Genomic DNA, 12,935 nt, shown 5'->3' with positions numbered 1-12,935 from the left:
AGGTCCTCTACTTACATGTGCACACCATAGCTGGAGCACAAGCCTTTCTGGATCCCCTTTTTCTATCAGTCAGAGTTCTGTGCTGACCATATGAAGATGGGCTACTATTTGTCTCTTAGCCCTTAAGTCTAATCTTGGTGCATGGAAACCCCAGGGATGGTTCCCTTAGATACTAACACAACATTCCAAGGTTAGGACAATTACATCTTCTATACCTTCTTCCTTTATGTTGTATCATCCCATGGTAGCAAGTGGAAAGATAAGGAAGAGCAATGAAAGACTGACAGGGACCTTCCTCACTGTTATAACAATCTGTTATTAAAGCAACTAACCCATTCTTATAATGATGGCAATACTATATTATTGAGGGCAGAACACATGGCTGAATCACCTTTTGTTGGGCCCCATCTTAATGTTTATTAATGGTTAATTTTCCAGTTCAGGAACTCTGGAGAATACATTCAAAATACAGTAGAATCCGATGTCTACTCTTAGGTTGAACAGAGATATTTCAAAGGTCGTTTAAAGGACAATTGGGAGATTTTGAATATGTAGTTGGCTTTATGTGATACTAAGAATTTATTATTATTGATAGATGTGAGATTTTGGTTATATAAAATAGAGAATGGGACTGTGAGTTTAATCCTTTTTAAAAGCACACATAAATACATTTAAAGTCTTTAAAGTTAAATATGCATCAAAAGTTAAGCAAAGTTCAGGGCTTGCTGTAGCCTGGTGGTAGACTACTTGCTTACCTAGTACGTTTTCAGAGAAAGAGGAAGGAAGAGGGCATGAAGAGGGAAAGTCTTTAGATTTTCTGTTTTCAGAATATGCTTTGAATACATTTAAAAAACAAATTAGCTATATAAAACGTGTTAGTAAATATATCAGGCTGAGGCTAGAACATTTGCCTGGTATGTGTAGCATTCAATCTCAGCCTTGTAAAAAAAATTATTTTAATGTGTGTATTTTTAGAAATGTAACATAGCAGCACATATAAGAAATCTAGGCCCACCAGCCAGGAAGACAGTGCAGAGGTCAAAGTGCCTGCTCCTTAAAGCAACACATGGGGACAGGAGACATGAAGTGGGAGGAGCCATCTTCCTTAAAACCTTTCAAGCTTAACATATGTTGGAATTATTTTGACAGTACATCTCAGATCAATACCTAGTCAAGTCCCACTTCCCACTGTAACTAACAGTCTTAAAATCATACTTAATCTTTTCAAAGTTGACACCTATTTTACATCGTTTCTAAATTGGAGAGGGAAGAAGAGAGGGAGAGAGGAGAGGAAGAAACTGAGACTTCTTTTCAGGACTTCCTACTTACTTAGACAAGCATGCATACTAACATATTTTGGAAAGAAATTTTTGTTTACACAACTGAATCAAAAAGGGATTGTGAAGAGGGAAATTCAGTTAACCACAGGATTCCCTAAGCATCCTGGTTAGCTAATAGGCTTGGTCAACTCTTAGTCAAAGTGAAAATATACATCTAAGTTAAGTGGTGTGGAGTGAGGGCAAAGGCCATAGTAAGCCATATTGAAAATGCTAAACGGACTCCTGTCAGTCTTAGGGGACATGATGGCCTGACCCTCACATATGGCATTAATGTGCAGTAGCATGGAGAGGACACATGGGCTTTGAGAGTAAACAATATAGGCCTCCATCATGATGATAAACTAATGTTCTTAATAAATGGGTTTAATAAGAATATCCTACCTAAGAGAAAGCACTACCAGAAAAGCATCTCTACATGTGTGACATGGCTTTGTTGTGGTTCTTGTATGGGTAGGTGACTTCGTAACATTTGTATTCATTAAACCTCTTTTGTATTAGATATAAAGAAGAAATTTATAGTTTGATCTGATATTAGAGTGTTACTTAATCAAGGATGAATGAAAGATTAGGAGCCTGGAGAGATGCCCTAGCAGGTTAAAGCACATGCCCCCAAGCCTGACAGTCTGTGTTCAATCCCCAGATTTCATGGTGGGAGAAGATAAGCCACTCCTCAGTTTGTCTTCTGACCTTCACATGTACACATGTACCCACACAAAAATAAATAAAAATAAGTAAATAAATAAATATAAAAAATCTATAGCTATAAAGTAAAAGTACATTACTTACAAGGAATATTCTCCCCCGCTTGGTGAATGAAATGGTATATTAACATAGTCATAATTTGATGGGACAACATTGGCACATACTACTAATCCAATTAATTGGTTGATTTTAATTCATTAATAAGCTTGATAGTCATTATTCTTTTTTAAAAAACAATTTTTGCTTCTACGTGCAGGCAATACAGTAGGGCCTGAGAGCAAAGTAGTAAACAAGACAAACAACCCCCCACTACGTGAAGTTTGGAGTCTATGGGTGAAGAATCTGTCTAACAAGAAATTGGGATAAAATGTAATTTGTGTTCTTGGAGGAAATTAGATGAATATCTGGTGAGCATTTAGCAAGGGATCTGGTCACATCAGTAAAAAACGACACCCTAGGCCCGTTTGCAATGCTTTCGGTGCCCTCACGGTATTTCCCCTGGGTTGATACAATGGGGATTTGGGTGGCTACATAGGAATAGGGCTGTCACAGCTAAGTATATGAGCATCACTGAGCATTCCTCCGTTAATCATGTGGTTTATGTTAGCTGGCTTTCCTGGTGAGCTTGTTATCCCACAGGTGGGAGCCAGAGGGACATGGCACTATTGAGATGTCACAATCGTATGGATAGTCCCCTCAAAGAGGCAACAAGGTCTGACTTGAGCTTGCTACTAGCTTGAGTATAGACGATAAAATTACAACATCAAGCAGTTCCATGGGGATATGAAAATGAATCTGGAACACCAGGTTTCCTCTAATTCAGTGGTTCTCAACTTTCCTGATGCTAACCCCTTAGTACAGTTTCTTATGTTCTGGTGACTCCCAACTATAAAATTATTTTTATTCCTACTTTATAACTGTAACTTTGCGACTGTTGTGAATCATACTGTACATATTTAACATGCATATGGCCTGTGAAAAGGACCTAATGGGCTTGTAGCCTGCAGGTCGAGAACCAGTACTCCAATTGTTTAGATTGTAGGATGGGCAAGGCCTACAACGCACTCTGTGAAATTCTAACTGTAAGCAAAACTTGCATTTACCCTGTGACCCAGGCTTTGTTCGCTGTTTGTTTTAATCATATTCTGAAATGTTGTGGGTTTTGTTCTTTATTTCCCTTCAGAATGTCCTCATCGTTGAGGTAAGCTGGCCTTTTCCTTTCCTGTATTTGGAAGGTACAAGAATCCAATGGTGAGTTTTAAAATGCTGGCCCTGTTTATCAAATTGGCCAAGTATTGAGTCCCCACTGTGTGTACTCTTCAGCTCCTGGTGAGCAGAAGCCAACTGTAGTCACTGGCTTTAACTAATTTAGAATCGACACTTTACAATGACTATTTGATAGTTGGTCCTGTTTTATATCCAATCTCACACACCTCTCCATCCACTCTTGTGTGGATTTATGATTAGACAGTTGTAGGGAGAGTAACATAGCTTGTGCAACCAGTCAATACGTTCACTGGTATTTATTTATGTAACAGGAAAACCAAGGCTAGAACTCTCCTCACCAAATGACCTCTAACGCTTTTAATCCATTCTCAAGCCTCAGAAATCTTAAATTCAGTCAATTAACATGTCGATCCAAGGGAAAGTTATGGAGTTTTGGTAGCAGTGGGTCTTTTGTTGCTGTTGTTCTGTTCAGAAAGAACTAGAAAGGTTGTCTTTTGACTGCCATAGGCTCCCATAGTCAATGGCCGTGCTCCCTCAAGACACCTGTCTCATTAGCCCCTCAAAAGTCAAAGGATCTTGTTGTCCACAGGCTTCAGTCTCACGTTTGCCTATGTGGCCTTCTGTCTGCACAGCTCTGGCTTCACACAACTCACAGGTAGACCCTCCAGCCAAATGAGTCACTGGACCCTGGCTTCACTCAGACCCGCTGTGGTCATCCTCGGCTCCTGACAGCTGAGTTCTGTCAGGAGGACATTAAATTGCAGCTGCCAATTCTGTGTAATTGTGCACCCACAGCTCATCAGAGGCAGAGACCCTGTGCTCACGGCAGCCAAGGAGCTCAGACCTCCTGGCTGTCACCAGCTGCTGCCCAGACACATTTAGCTTCCCAGCCAGGGTATCCCCTAAGGAGTAGGGAGGTTGAGGAGGTGTTTATCCGTTCAGTGTATTCAGATGTACACCCCATGTCCATGAAAATTCATGTGTCTCTTGTATTGTGAAATGTAACCTCCAGGCCAAATTTAGTCCCTGACTGTGCATGCAGAAGCCTGGGTACTCTCAATGAGGAAGGGCCCACATCCTCTCTAAAGGCTGAACTGCATCCTTCGACACAGACGAAGGATTCAAGAACAGAATTTATTCACCAACATAGTCTCTAGCTTCCAAAACAAAAGGCCCATAAAACCATAAGTGATTCTGCTTCCTGTGTTGACTCCCATTGGTTGCCATTTGAGATTAACGTGCATTTTATTAATAAGGAATCGCTCTGCAAACGTAAAGAGCATTATGCTGTGCAAACTGCCTTGTTGAACTTGTCTGCTTTTTGCAAAGGACGTTGTTGGAACCGGGAGGACCATGAAAGCCCTGCTCAGCAGCATTGAGAAATACAAACCCAACATGGTGAAGGTAGCCAGGTGAGTTAGACACCACGGCACCAACCTCTGTCCTTCAAAACAAGACCAAGAGGGATCCTCTCACAGAGCACTGTTCTGAGCCATTGGCCCTGCGCATGGGGTGCTGTAGTTTGACCACCCTGATAAAGAGCTCGCCTGAAAGAGAAAGGAGAGCGGATTAGGCCCTTGACAGGGGCCCTGCTTGCTCCACATGCTTCCATGAGCAGCTGGGCGAGCCCTGGGCGGTGGCGCAGCACGCTTCCTTCTATCCAGCATGGCCATGCCATACTTGAGCAGCAAAGGCAGGAGTTAAAGTAGGCCGTGGTGATGATGTCACTCCACAGGCTTGAGGAGGAGCACAGAGCTCAATGGTGTTTAATTCTCTTTGCAAATTCACATCCCAATTTACTGGAGTAATTTTCTTTTTGTAATGGCAGTTTACTGGTGAAGAGGACAGCCAGAAGCGACAGCTTTAGACCTGACTGTAAGTGTTGCAGGGTTGGGGGGGGGGGGTGTTCCTGGTGATGGTATTTCACATGGGACTGATAATCCTACAATTCTCCATCTCCACCACCTTGTGAAGGAGGCTGGCACTCTTTGAGAGACCACTGCTTTAAGTTTGCATTTTTCACAACAACTCCATTCTATATATTGGATTTGTTTGCTTTTGTTTTGCTGTATTTTCAAGAACCTCACTGGTATGTGATTCAGTCCAGGCTACTATACAACTCAACTATGTAGCCCAGGATGGCCTCGAACAGGCATCTACCCTCTTGTCTCAGCCTGCAGAGTGCTGGGATTACAGGTGTGCACCACACCCCGGTGCATCGGAGGCTTCTTCTGTTACATTTTATACAGCTGATCAGTTTTGGGGTGGAGATAGACTTTCTCCCCTAGACTGATTCAGATATTCAGGATCCCTGACTGACAGCTATTTTCACCAATCAAAAAGGCACTACAAAGCTTTAGAAGGATTCTCGGCCCCCTTTCAGACCCTGCACATTGAGTGTGGCATCTCCCTGCTATCTCCAACAAAAATTCAGGAACCCAGAACAAGACCAAGCAGAGCTCCATGCATGGCATCTTCATAGTTGACTTCAGAAATGTGCTCTGGGGAACTTTTTTTTGTCCAGTGCACTTTTCTCTCCTCCTTATAACAAAACTGACTCTGTTACCAGGAGGATTAAATAAACCACTGAGTTATTTATTATTCTAAACAAGAGGTGATTTTTTTTTTTTTTTTTTACTTCTATAAGGGAGACTTGAGCTAAAATTTCTCACTTACATTTGCTCTAAAGCCCGTAGGATAATTTGGCTCAAATTGTCATCCGCAAGCTGAAAAAACATTAGGCAGAGAAGAATAGTATGGATAGGGCAGGCTTTCTTCATTCTAAACACAGGTCTTCTCTGCTGGGTAAGCCTAACCACATGCCAGGTCACTTCTAGACAGATAGAGAGAGCCAATGGCCTGTTCCTGTCAGTTACTGGCCTTGGGATTTGGTCTGTGTGTCACTGACATTATATGAGGATGTTAAGCAGAAATTTTGCGAGGAAATGATATTAAATGATGCTAAAATGATAGGACTGAAGACATTACCCAGTGGTTAAAAACATGCTGCTTTTACAGGGGATCCAGGTTCTACACCCAACATCTAAATGAGACAACTTGCAGTTACCTGTCATTCCATCTTCATGTGGATGTGATGTGTCTGGTCACCACAGCCACCTGCATGCCAGTGCATACACACACACACACACACACACACACACACACACACACACATTTTAAAATAATTTTAAATAATACCAACTGACACTGTAAGAGGCTATGATGGGCCAGGCAAGGTTCTTACAGGCAGGCATACAGGGGTTAATCAATTTAGTCTCTACAACTCTTTAGAGGCAGTTGCTATAGTTATGCCCATTTAACAGATGAAGAAATGGAACATAACAAGCTTAAATAGATGCCAGGGTCATATAAGCAAATGAAGAGGGCCAGTAATGAGCCTAGGCAGTGACAACATTTACAAACACTGTAGGAGTTGCAGTGAGTGGTGGGTGACTCTGATGTGTGACAGCCCCAATGATTGATTGTCAATACCTTATGTCACAGCAATCTTCTACATGGCTTGGGGTTTCAGTTTGCACAGTCTGAATCATCATACCTGTTGTAGGAAACTATATTGCTCATTGGAAAATTCATTATTATCAATGTAGGATTTCTTGGAATCTAACCCTGTTCCGTTAGAGCAGAATCTGTTTCTCCCTTCTCTCTGGAGTGCCAAGATAGCATTTTTTGACCGGTTCAGACTCTTTGTTACATGCTCAAGTGCTAATGTCATTTCTTCTGCACTTGCTTCTCCTCTTTGAATTTGTTTCTCTTTGTTTAGACAGGAACCTCCGTGTAGCCCAGGCGAGCATCAAGCTTAAAAGCCTGCTGCCTCAGCTTCCCAGACACTGAGATTGCAGGCATGCACCACTTCCACAGCTGCTCTTGAATTACTTTTCAAGAAACAGTAAGTTTAGGGAATCAAACAGGCTATCTACTTAGTGACTCCATAATAGAGGCCCCTAGAAAACTGACCCATGACTTTCTATAAGTCTAAGATACTCCATGTGAAAACATATTGGGTCATGAAAATCAAAATGATTGGCCGGGCAGTGATAGCACGTACCTTTAATTCCGGCACTCAGGAGGTAGAAGCAAGCAGATCTCTGAGTTCAGGGTTAGCCTGGATTACAGAAGGAGTTAAGCCAAGAACTATGTAGAGAAACACTGTCTCAGGAAAAAAAAAAAAAACCAAAACACCAAAAATAAAAACAAAAACTGGTAGTAACCATGAAGACTGCTCCTAGCTCACGGGCTATACCAAGGGCAGGTTCATGTAACTAGGCATACACATCTCTCTTCGACTGAATTGTAACAAATGAGCTTATAAGAGTCCCCAACACTGAAGCAAGTTTGAAAACCACCGGACCACACACATCTGTTCTGCCTGAAGATCTCCAGAAGAGAACCATTGTATGTTTCTTGATAGAGGTCATCTGCCTCACAGTGGTCTTCTCATTGTGAGCCCAAGGACCTTGTTCTGTATTTGCATCCATTTCCTCTCATTCTGCCCTCATTAGAGATAAAGTACGCTTAGGACCCCAGCGTTGTTGATGCAGAGATCATCATGGAGATAACCCTCACCTGGTCTCTCCTCACGCTCCTTTCCTGTCATCCTCTCCTTCAGGTTTTGCTTTCCAGTCAGTCCTTCGGGAATTGCTTCCCGGCAGCTGCTGCTGGAACACCTGGTTATGTATGGCCATGCCATGGTGCTTTGTATTCAAACGGTCCTTTGTGCTTTTAAGAGACTCTCCTTAGGCATTGTGACATTACATACTGCTCCCTTTGAACAAGCCCACTGTGGCTGGCTTCCACACTTCATCACCCACTGGGCCTCCTGAGCCCTCCCTTAATTCTGAACTCTTGAGTTCCGTTCCTCACACATGCTCGCTTGTTCACCTTGTGTCCCCAAGCTGTCACTGTGGTCCAGGCACCCGCTGGGCTTGTCCTGCATACTGCTTCTCCCTTCTCTTCTGCCTCACTATTTAAGTGCCGCAGCAGGATATGGCGAGGGCGTGCTTACATGCTCACTCTAAACTTTCTTCCTTGTCTCTTTCCGGTAAGACGCTGGATTTGAGATCCCAGATATCTTTGTGGTGGGCTACGCCTTAGACTACAATGAGTACTTCCGAGACCTTAATGTAAGTGTTGCATACTAAACCCTAATCCTCTTTGCCTAAGAATGCTTAATACTAGCATCAATTTAACAAAGTACTAAAAACAGTAGTAAAATGATCAGGTGCAGCTTGTGACTTCCAGTGAATTCTACCTGCAGAGTGGGTACCAGAACCAAGGAGGCAGTGATCAGAATGGGGAAGCAGAACAATGGCCTACACTGATTTTTCTTCATAGTTATTGACAATGCCCAGCCAGTCACCACAAACAGCCAATATTCTCTCAGCCATTTCATGTCTGTGTCTGATAACAGACTATTGGGATTATAGTAACATTGTAAGAGTTAATTTGGGGAAGCGCCTGAGCACACAGAAACAGCCCTCCATCCATCGTGGTACCCAATGATGTGACCCTGATCCACCCTAAGTGATCTGGAGGAGGCATCTTACCCAAAGTAACCAACCAGTGTCTCACTATTCGAAATTAGAAAGCCAGCCAGGTAGTGGTGATGCATGCTTTTAAGCCCAGCACACAGGAGGCAGAGGCAGGTGTGTCTCTGTGAGTTCAAGGCCAACCTTGTCTACAGAGCAAGTTCCAGGACAGCCAAGGCTACACAGAGAAACCCTGTCTCAAAACAAACAAACAAACAAGCAAAAATGAAAAGGAAAGGAAGGGAAGGGAAGGGACGGGAAGGGAGGGAAAGGGGGAAGGAGGAAGGGGAAAGGGGGAAGGGGGGAGGGGGAAGGGGGAATAAGGAGGAAGGGGGAAGGAAGGGGGAAGGAAGGGGGAAGAAAGGGGGAAAGGAAATTTGAAAGCCAGAAGTCATTAAGACCAAGGGTCTAGGTATATAAGCTCTCTAGTAGCAATACCTGGTGCATCCTTAGCACAGAGGGCTGCAGTCTCTAGGACCACTGCCCTTTTCCCATTGCTTCATTGCTTAGCTCTTTCCTGACATATTTCTTATTCTCCAAAAGATGGTTCACAGGGTAGTGCAGGTCGTGATTCTCAGTGGTTTTTCTCTCCTTTCAATCAGGCAGTTGTCATTTTACCAAGGAAAAATTGTCTCCACTAGAGACAACCATACTGTGACCTCAACAATTCTACATTTGGGGGCCTAGAAACCAGATCCTGACTAGGGCTCAAAAACCAAATCACCAAAGAACCTTTATCGAGCATTGAACGGGACTCTAGATGTTGTGCGCCCATATAGACACCAGTGTTTAGATAAAGAGTCACCAATCACACTTCCTGTGCCTCATGTCTTGTTATGCAACTGATGCTGATGGGGGAGGGGTACCCCCAAAACACACTTGTTGAAAATGTCACAAAGGCATCTAACACATTATATACCGATTTTTAACCTAAACGTAAGACTCAGGCACTTTTTAACCCTCTCTTGTTCCAGCACATTTGTGTGATCAACGAGCACGGCAAAGAAAAATATCGAATATGATGAAGCAAAACTCGTCAATGTCTTTCCCAGATACGGCGATTCTTCTGCCCTGCTACTCAGAAAGCCAGGATGTAAAGTCTGTCTCTGTAGCCATCTTTACTCAGCTAGGTATTAAAAGACGAGCTCACTTTTTACAGAGATTAGAATGTAAACAGCAAAGGTTCTTCGGGAGGAGAAGACTATGCTTGCTTTTGACTCATTACAAATTAAATATCTGCTCCCCAAAATTCCACCCACTTCATGCTCCTCCTTTAGTACAGTCACTATGTGCCAAGACGCTTCATAGGAATGCACCCACCCGATGACTCAAATACAGTTCACGTATCTCCTTTAATACTGTTTTTTTTTTTTTTTTTTTTTTTTAAATAACATTTTACAGTAATGACCTGCAGCCCCTTAGCCTTCTCCCTCCCCCGTACTGTAAGAATGCAGCTAGGTTCCCTTGCTAAAGCAGGAGCAAAAGGACAGCTTCCCGTGAGCGTGAGCGTCTGTTTCCCCATCCTGACAGGACGTTATTATCTGCTTTGACAAAGCCTTTCAGAAGTGCGGGTACAATGGATCTTAATGATGTTATGAAATGAGCCTTCACCGCGTGCACTTGAGCCCCACTTCCTGTGTGTGATGACAGCGTGGATGTGTGCATGGACGTACTCAACTGTGTATAATACTCTGCATTTTAATTAGGAAAAAACACAATGGCAGCAAGGCCTGCTCTCCCTAGCTGATTCCTTTTATTCAAGTGGGACATGGGCAAATGGTGGGCTTGAGGGGCGGGGGGTGTTTTCAAAAATCAGTGCTAAGCAAGTGTAAATTGTTCCTCTTCTTTGCATGGAAGGATAAAACAGCCTAAACATTAACAGAGGTTGAATTATTTAGCTAAATGTCATTATATGGCTTCTCACACAATCCAGGGTGCCATAAGAAGCAAGCACACATACGGAAGTTTTTGTGCATAACACACACACACACATGCACGAATATTCATTATCACCACTATATGTGACATTTCCTAATTTGTAGGGTTTTAATTAAAAATAAGCTCACAAGTCCACAGTGCTGGGTTTCTTACCTCCTGAAAGAAGCAAATGCAAGATAAATAACTCAACTGCCTTTGTTTGGTTCTGAACCATCCTGTGCGTTATATTGTTATATTGTAGAGTTCTTTAAACTAAGAATAAAAAAAGATATTATGTTTCATAGCTGCTTACTGTTTATATACTTTCAGTCATTGACATGTGTATGAGCCAGCAGCCTAAATGCATGGCTGTGTGTACCTGTGCCATGGTTAACATATTCTCTGAGATAAGCAATCATCAGGCCAGGAGACGGCGCTTTCCATTTTCCTCCCCAAACTTGCATCACAAGAACAAGGAATTTTACTTGTGAAAGATTTCTCTGTAGAGTACAGACCATGCCCAGATTCCCCAGGGGGAAGTCACAAAGGGAGTCACTTCTGGCTTTGTCCTACACCAAAGTCACTAATTAATAATTGTGTAGAATTAAATTCATAAAATCTATATTTTATATACACTTTCTCACTATGCTATATTTCTACCCTTAGACCTAGAAAGATAAACACACTTGGTATTGAGTAGAAACTACCCATAAAAAATACAGCTGGAAAATGTTTTCCTAAAATACCTTGAATTTTGATAGGCATTCTTACCATTTGTGAGGAGGGTTCTATTTATTCACGTTAGAAAAAAATCTGATCTATTTCACAGCTTGTGAAGGCTTGTATATTTCAGTATCAAAAAGAAAAACAGAAACAGTAAGTACATAGAAGTTTAATCATTTCTGCAATTTTTTTCCTATCAGAGTATTTTGACATTGATATACAAGAACATTATCCTAGGAAAAACAGTATTTTCTTTTCTTTTGCAAAACTCTGACTTCGGTTTGATACCCCCAAGTTAACTCATATCACTCCAAAAACATATAATCCTTTTACCCAATTAGCAACAAATCCAGGTATTTGTTTAGCATTTGTGAGGGGATGTCTTGGTTACTTCTCTGTTATAAAACCCTGACAAGAGCACCTTAAGGGAAAAAGGATTTTAGTTCCCCATCCTGGGCTACAGTCCATCCTGGTGGAGAAGTCATAGCAGCAGAACTGGTCACATACCATCTATGAGCAAGAAACAGACACAGAAGCATGCTGATGCGAAGCTCACTCTTTTATACAGTCCAAGATCCCCTGGCCAGGGAATGACCCCACCCACAATTAGGATGGGTTATCCCACTCAACTGATATAATCAAGATAATGCCCTACAGGCATACCCAGATGATTCTAGATTTCATCAAGTTGACAACACTGACCACCAGAGACTCTAGAAGAGCTGGGAATGAACCTTTGTAGTGGGACCCTTGCCTACCACACACAGCCCCAGTACCACAGAAGCAAAAGAGGGTGGGTATAAAATTGTATGTGTTACATTAGAAATGTGGGGATATTTAATCAGTAAAGTTAGTAATAATTTGGGATTTTCTAAATGAATTAGAATGCCTACTTATAATCTGGCTGGAATTTATTAGCATTTCAATTTCTTACTCAAGTATGAAATGCAGACAGGTGTGACTGTGTTCTTTGGCTGTCTCTGATTTTTCTGGTATTCTAAAGGCAAAACAGCTTGTCAGAGGAGTCAGGCATTGCTCAGCTCCTGTGGTAGACACATGTGTCTTCCTAGTGAAGTCGGGGGTCATGTTGGACTAGAAAGAACACATTCTAGAAAACCTTTAACTACACTGTCCACCCAGTTGTCTAATTTGGAAAATTCAACATTTGAAAATTTTACTTGATCACGAAATTTCTTCAGATCCCAAGACCACAGAAGAGGATGAGAGAGCAGGCTTGTTCCAGGAGGGAAGAAGAGGTGACTCTGCCCTGATGCAGAGGTATGTAGGGATACAAAAAGGGCGCTCATAAGGGTGGCTGCATGTTCACCTGGCCCTAGTCAAACTTGAGAGTTGCATCAGAACCCTGAGTGAAGAAGACATAGCTAAGAGAGTGGTATTCTCAACTTTTATATACACAAGGGCACCTGTGGGCATGACAAAGCTTTGGTACAAAGGGGCAGAGCAGCAACTAGACATTAAG

General features: G+C 42.3%; 1 protein-coding gene across 2 annotated transcripts in view; it reads left to right on the top strand.

Annotated features, from left to right (window-relative positions):
- Window positions 1–10,195, top strand: part of Prtfdc1 (phosphoribosyl transferase domain containing 1) — a 92,936-nt gene extending 82,741 nt beyond the window's left edge. For both annotated transcript variants that reach the window (XM_034510475.2, XM_076939597.1), the window contains exons 5-9: window positions 3,226–3,243; window positions 4,599–4,681; window positions 5,098–5,144; window positions 8,334–8,410; window positions 9,790–10,195. In XM_034510475.2, coding sequence (XP_034366366.1) covers window positions 3,226–3,243; window positions 4,599–4,681; window positions 5,098–5,144; window positions 8,334–8,410; window positions 9,790–9,837 — 273 coding nt within the window. In that variant the 3' untranslated portion in view covers window positions 9,838–10,195. The remainder of the gene's footprint in view (window positions 1–3,225; window positions 3,244–4,598; window positions 4,682–5,097; window positions 5,145–8,333; window positions 8,411–9,789) is intronic.
- The last annotated feature ends 2,740 nt before the right edge of the window (window positions 10,196–12,935 follow it).

This window comes from Arvicanthis niloticus, chromosome 8 (genome assembly GCF_011762505.2).
Source record: "Arvicanthis niloticus isolate mArvNil1 chromosome 8, mArvNil1.pat.X, whole genome shotgun sequence".
NCBI classification, from domain to species: Eukaryota; Metazoa; Chordata; class Mammalia; order Rodentia; family Muridae; genus Arvicanthis; species Arvicanthis niloticus.
This window is presented reverse-complemented; position numbering and strand designations above follow the sequence as displayed.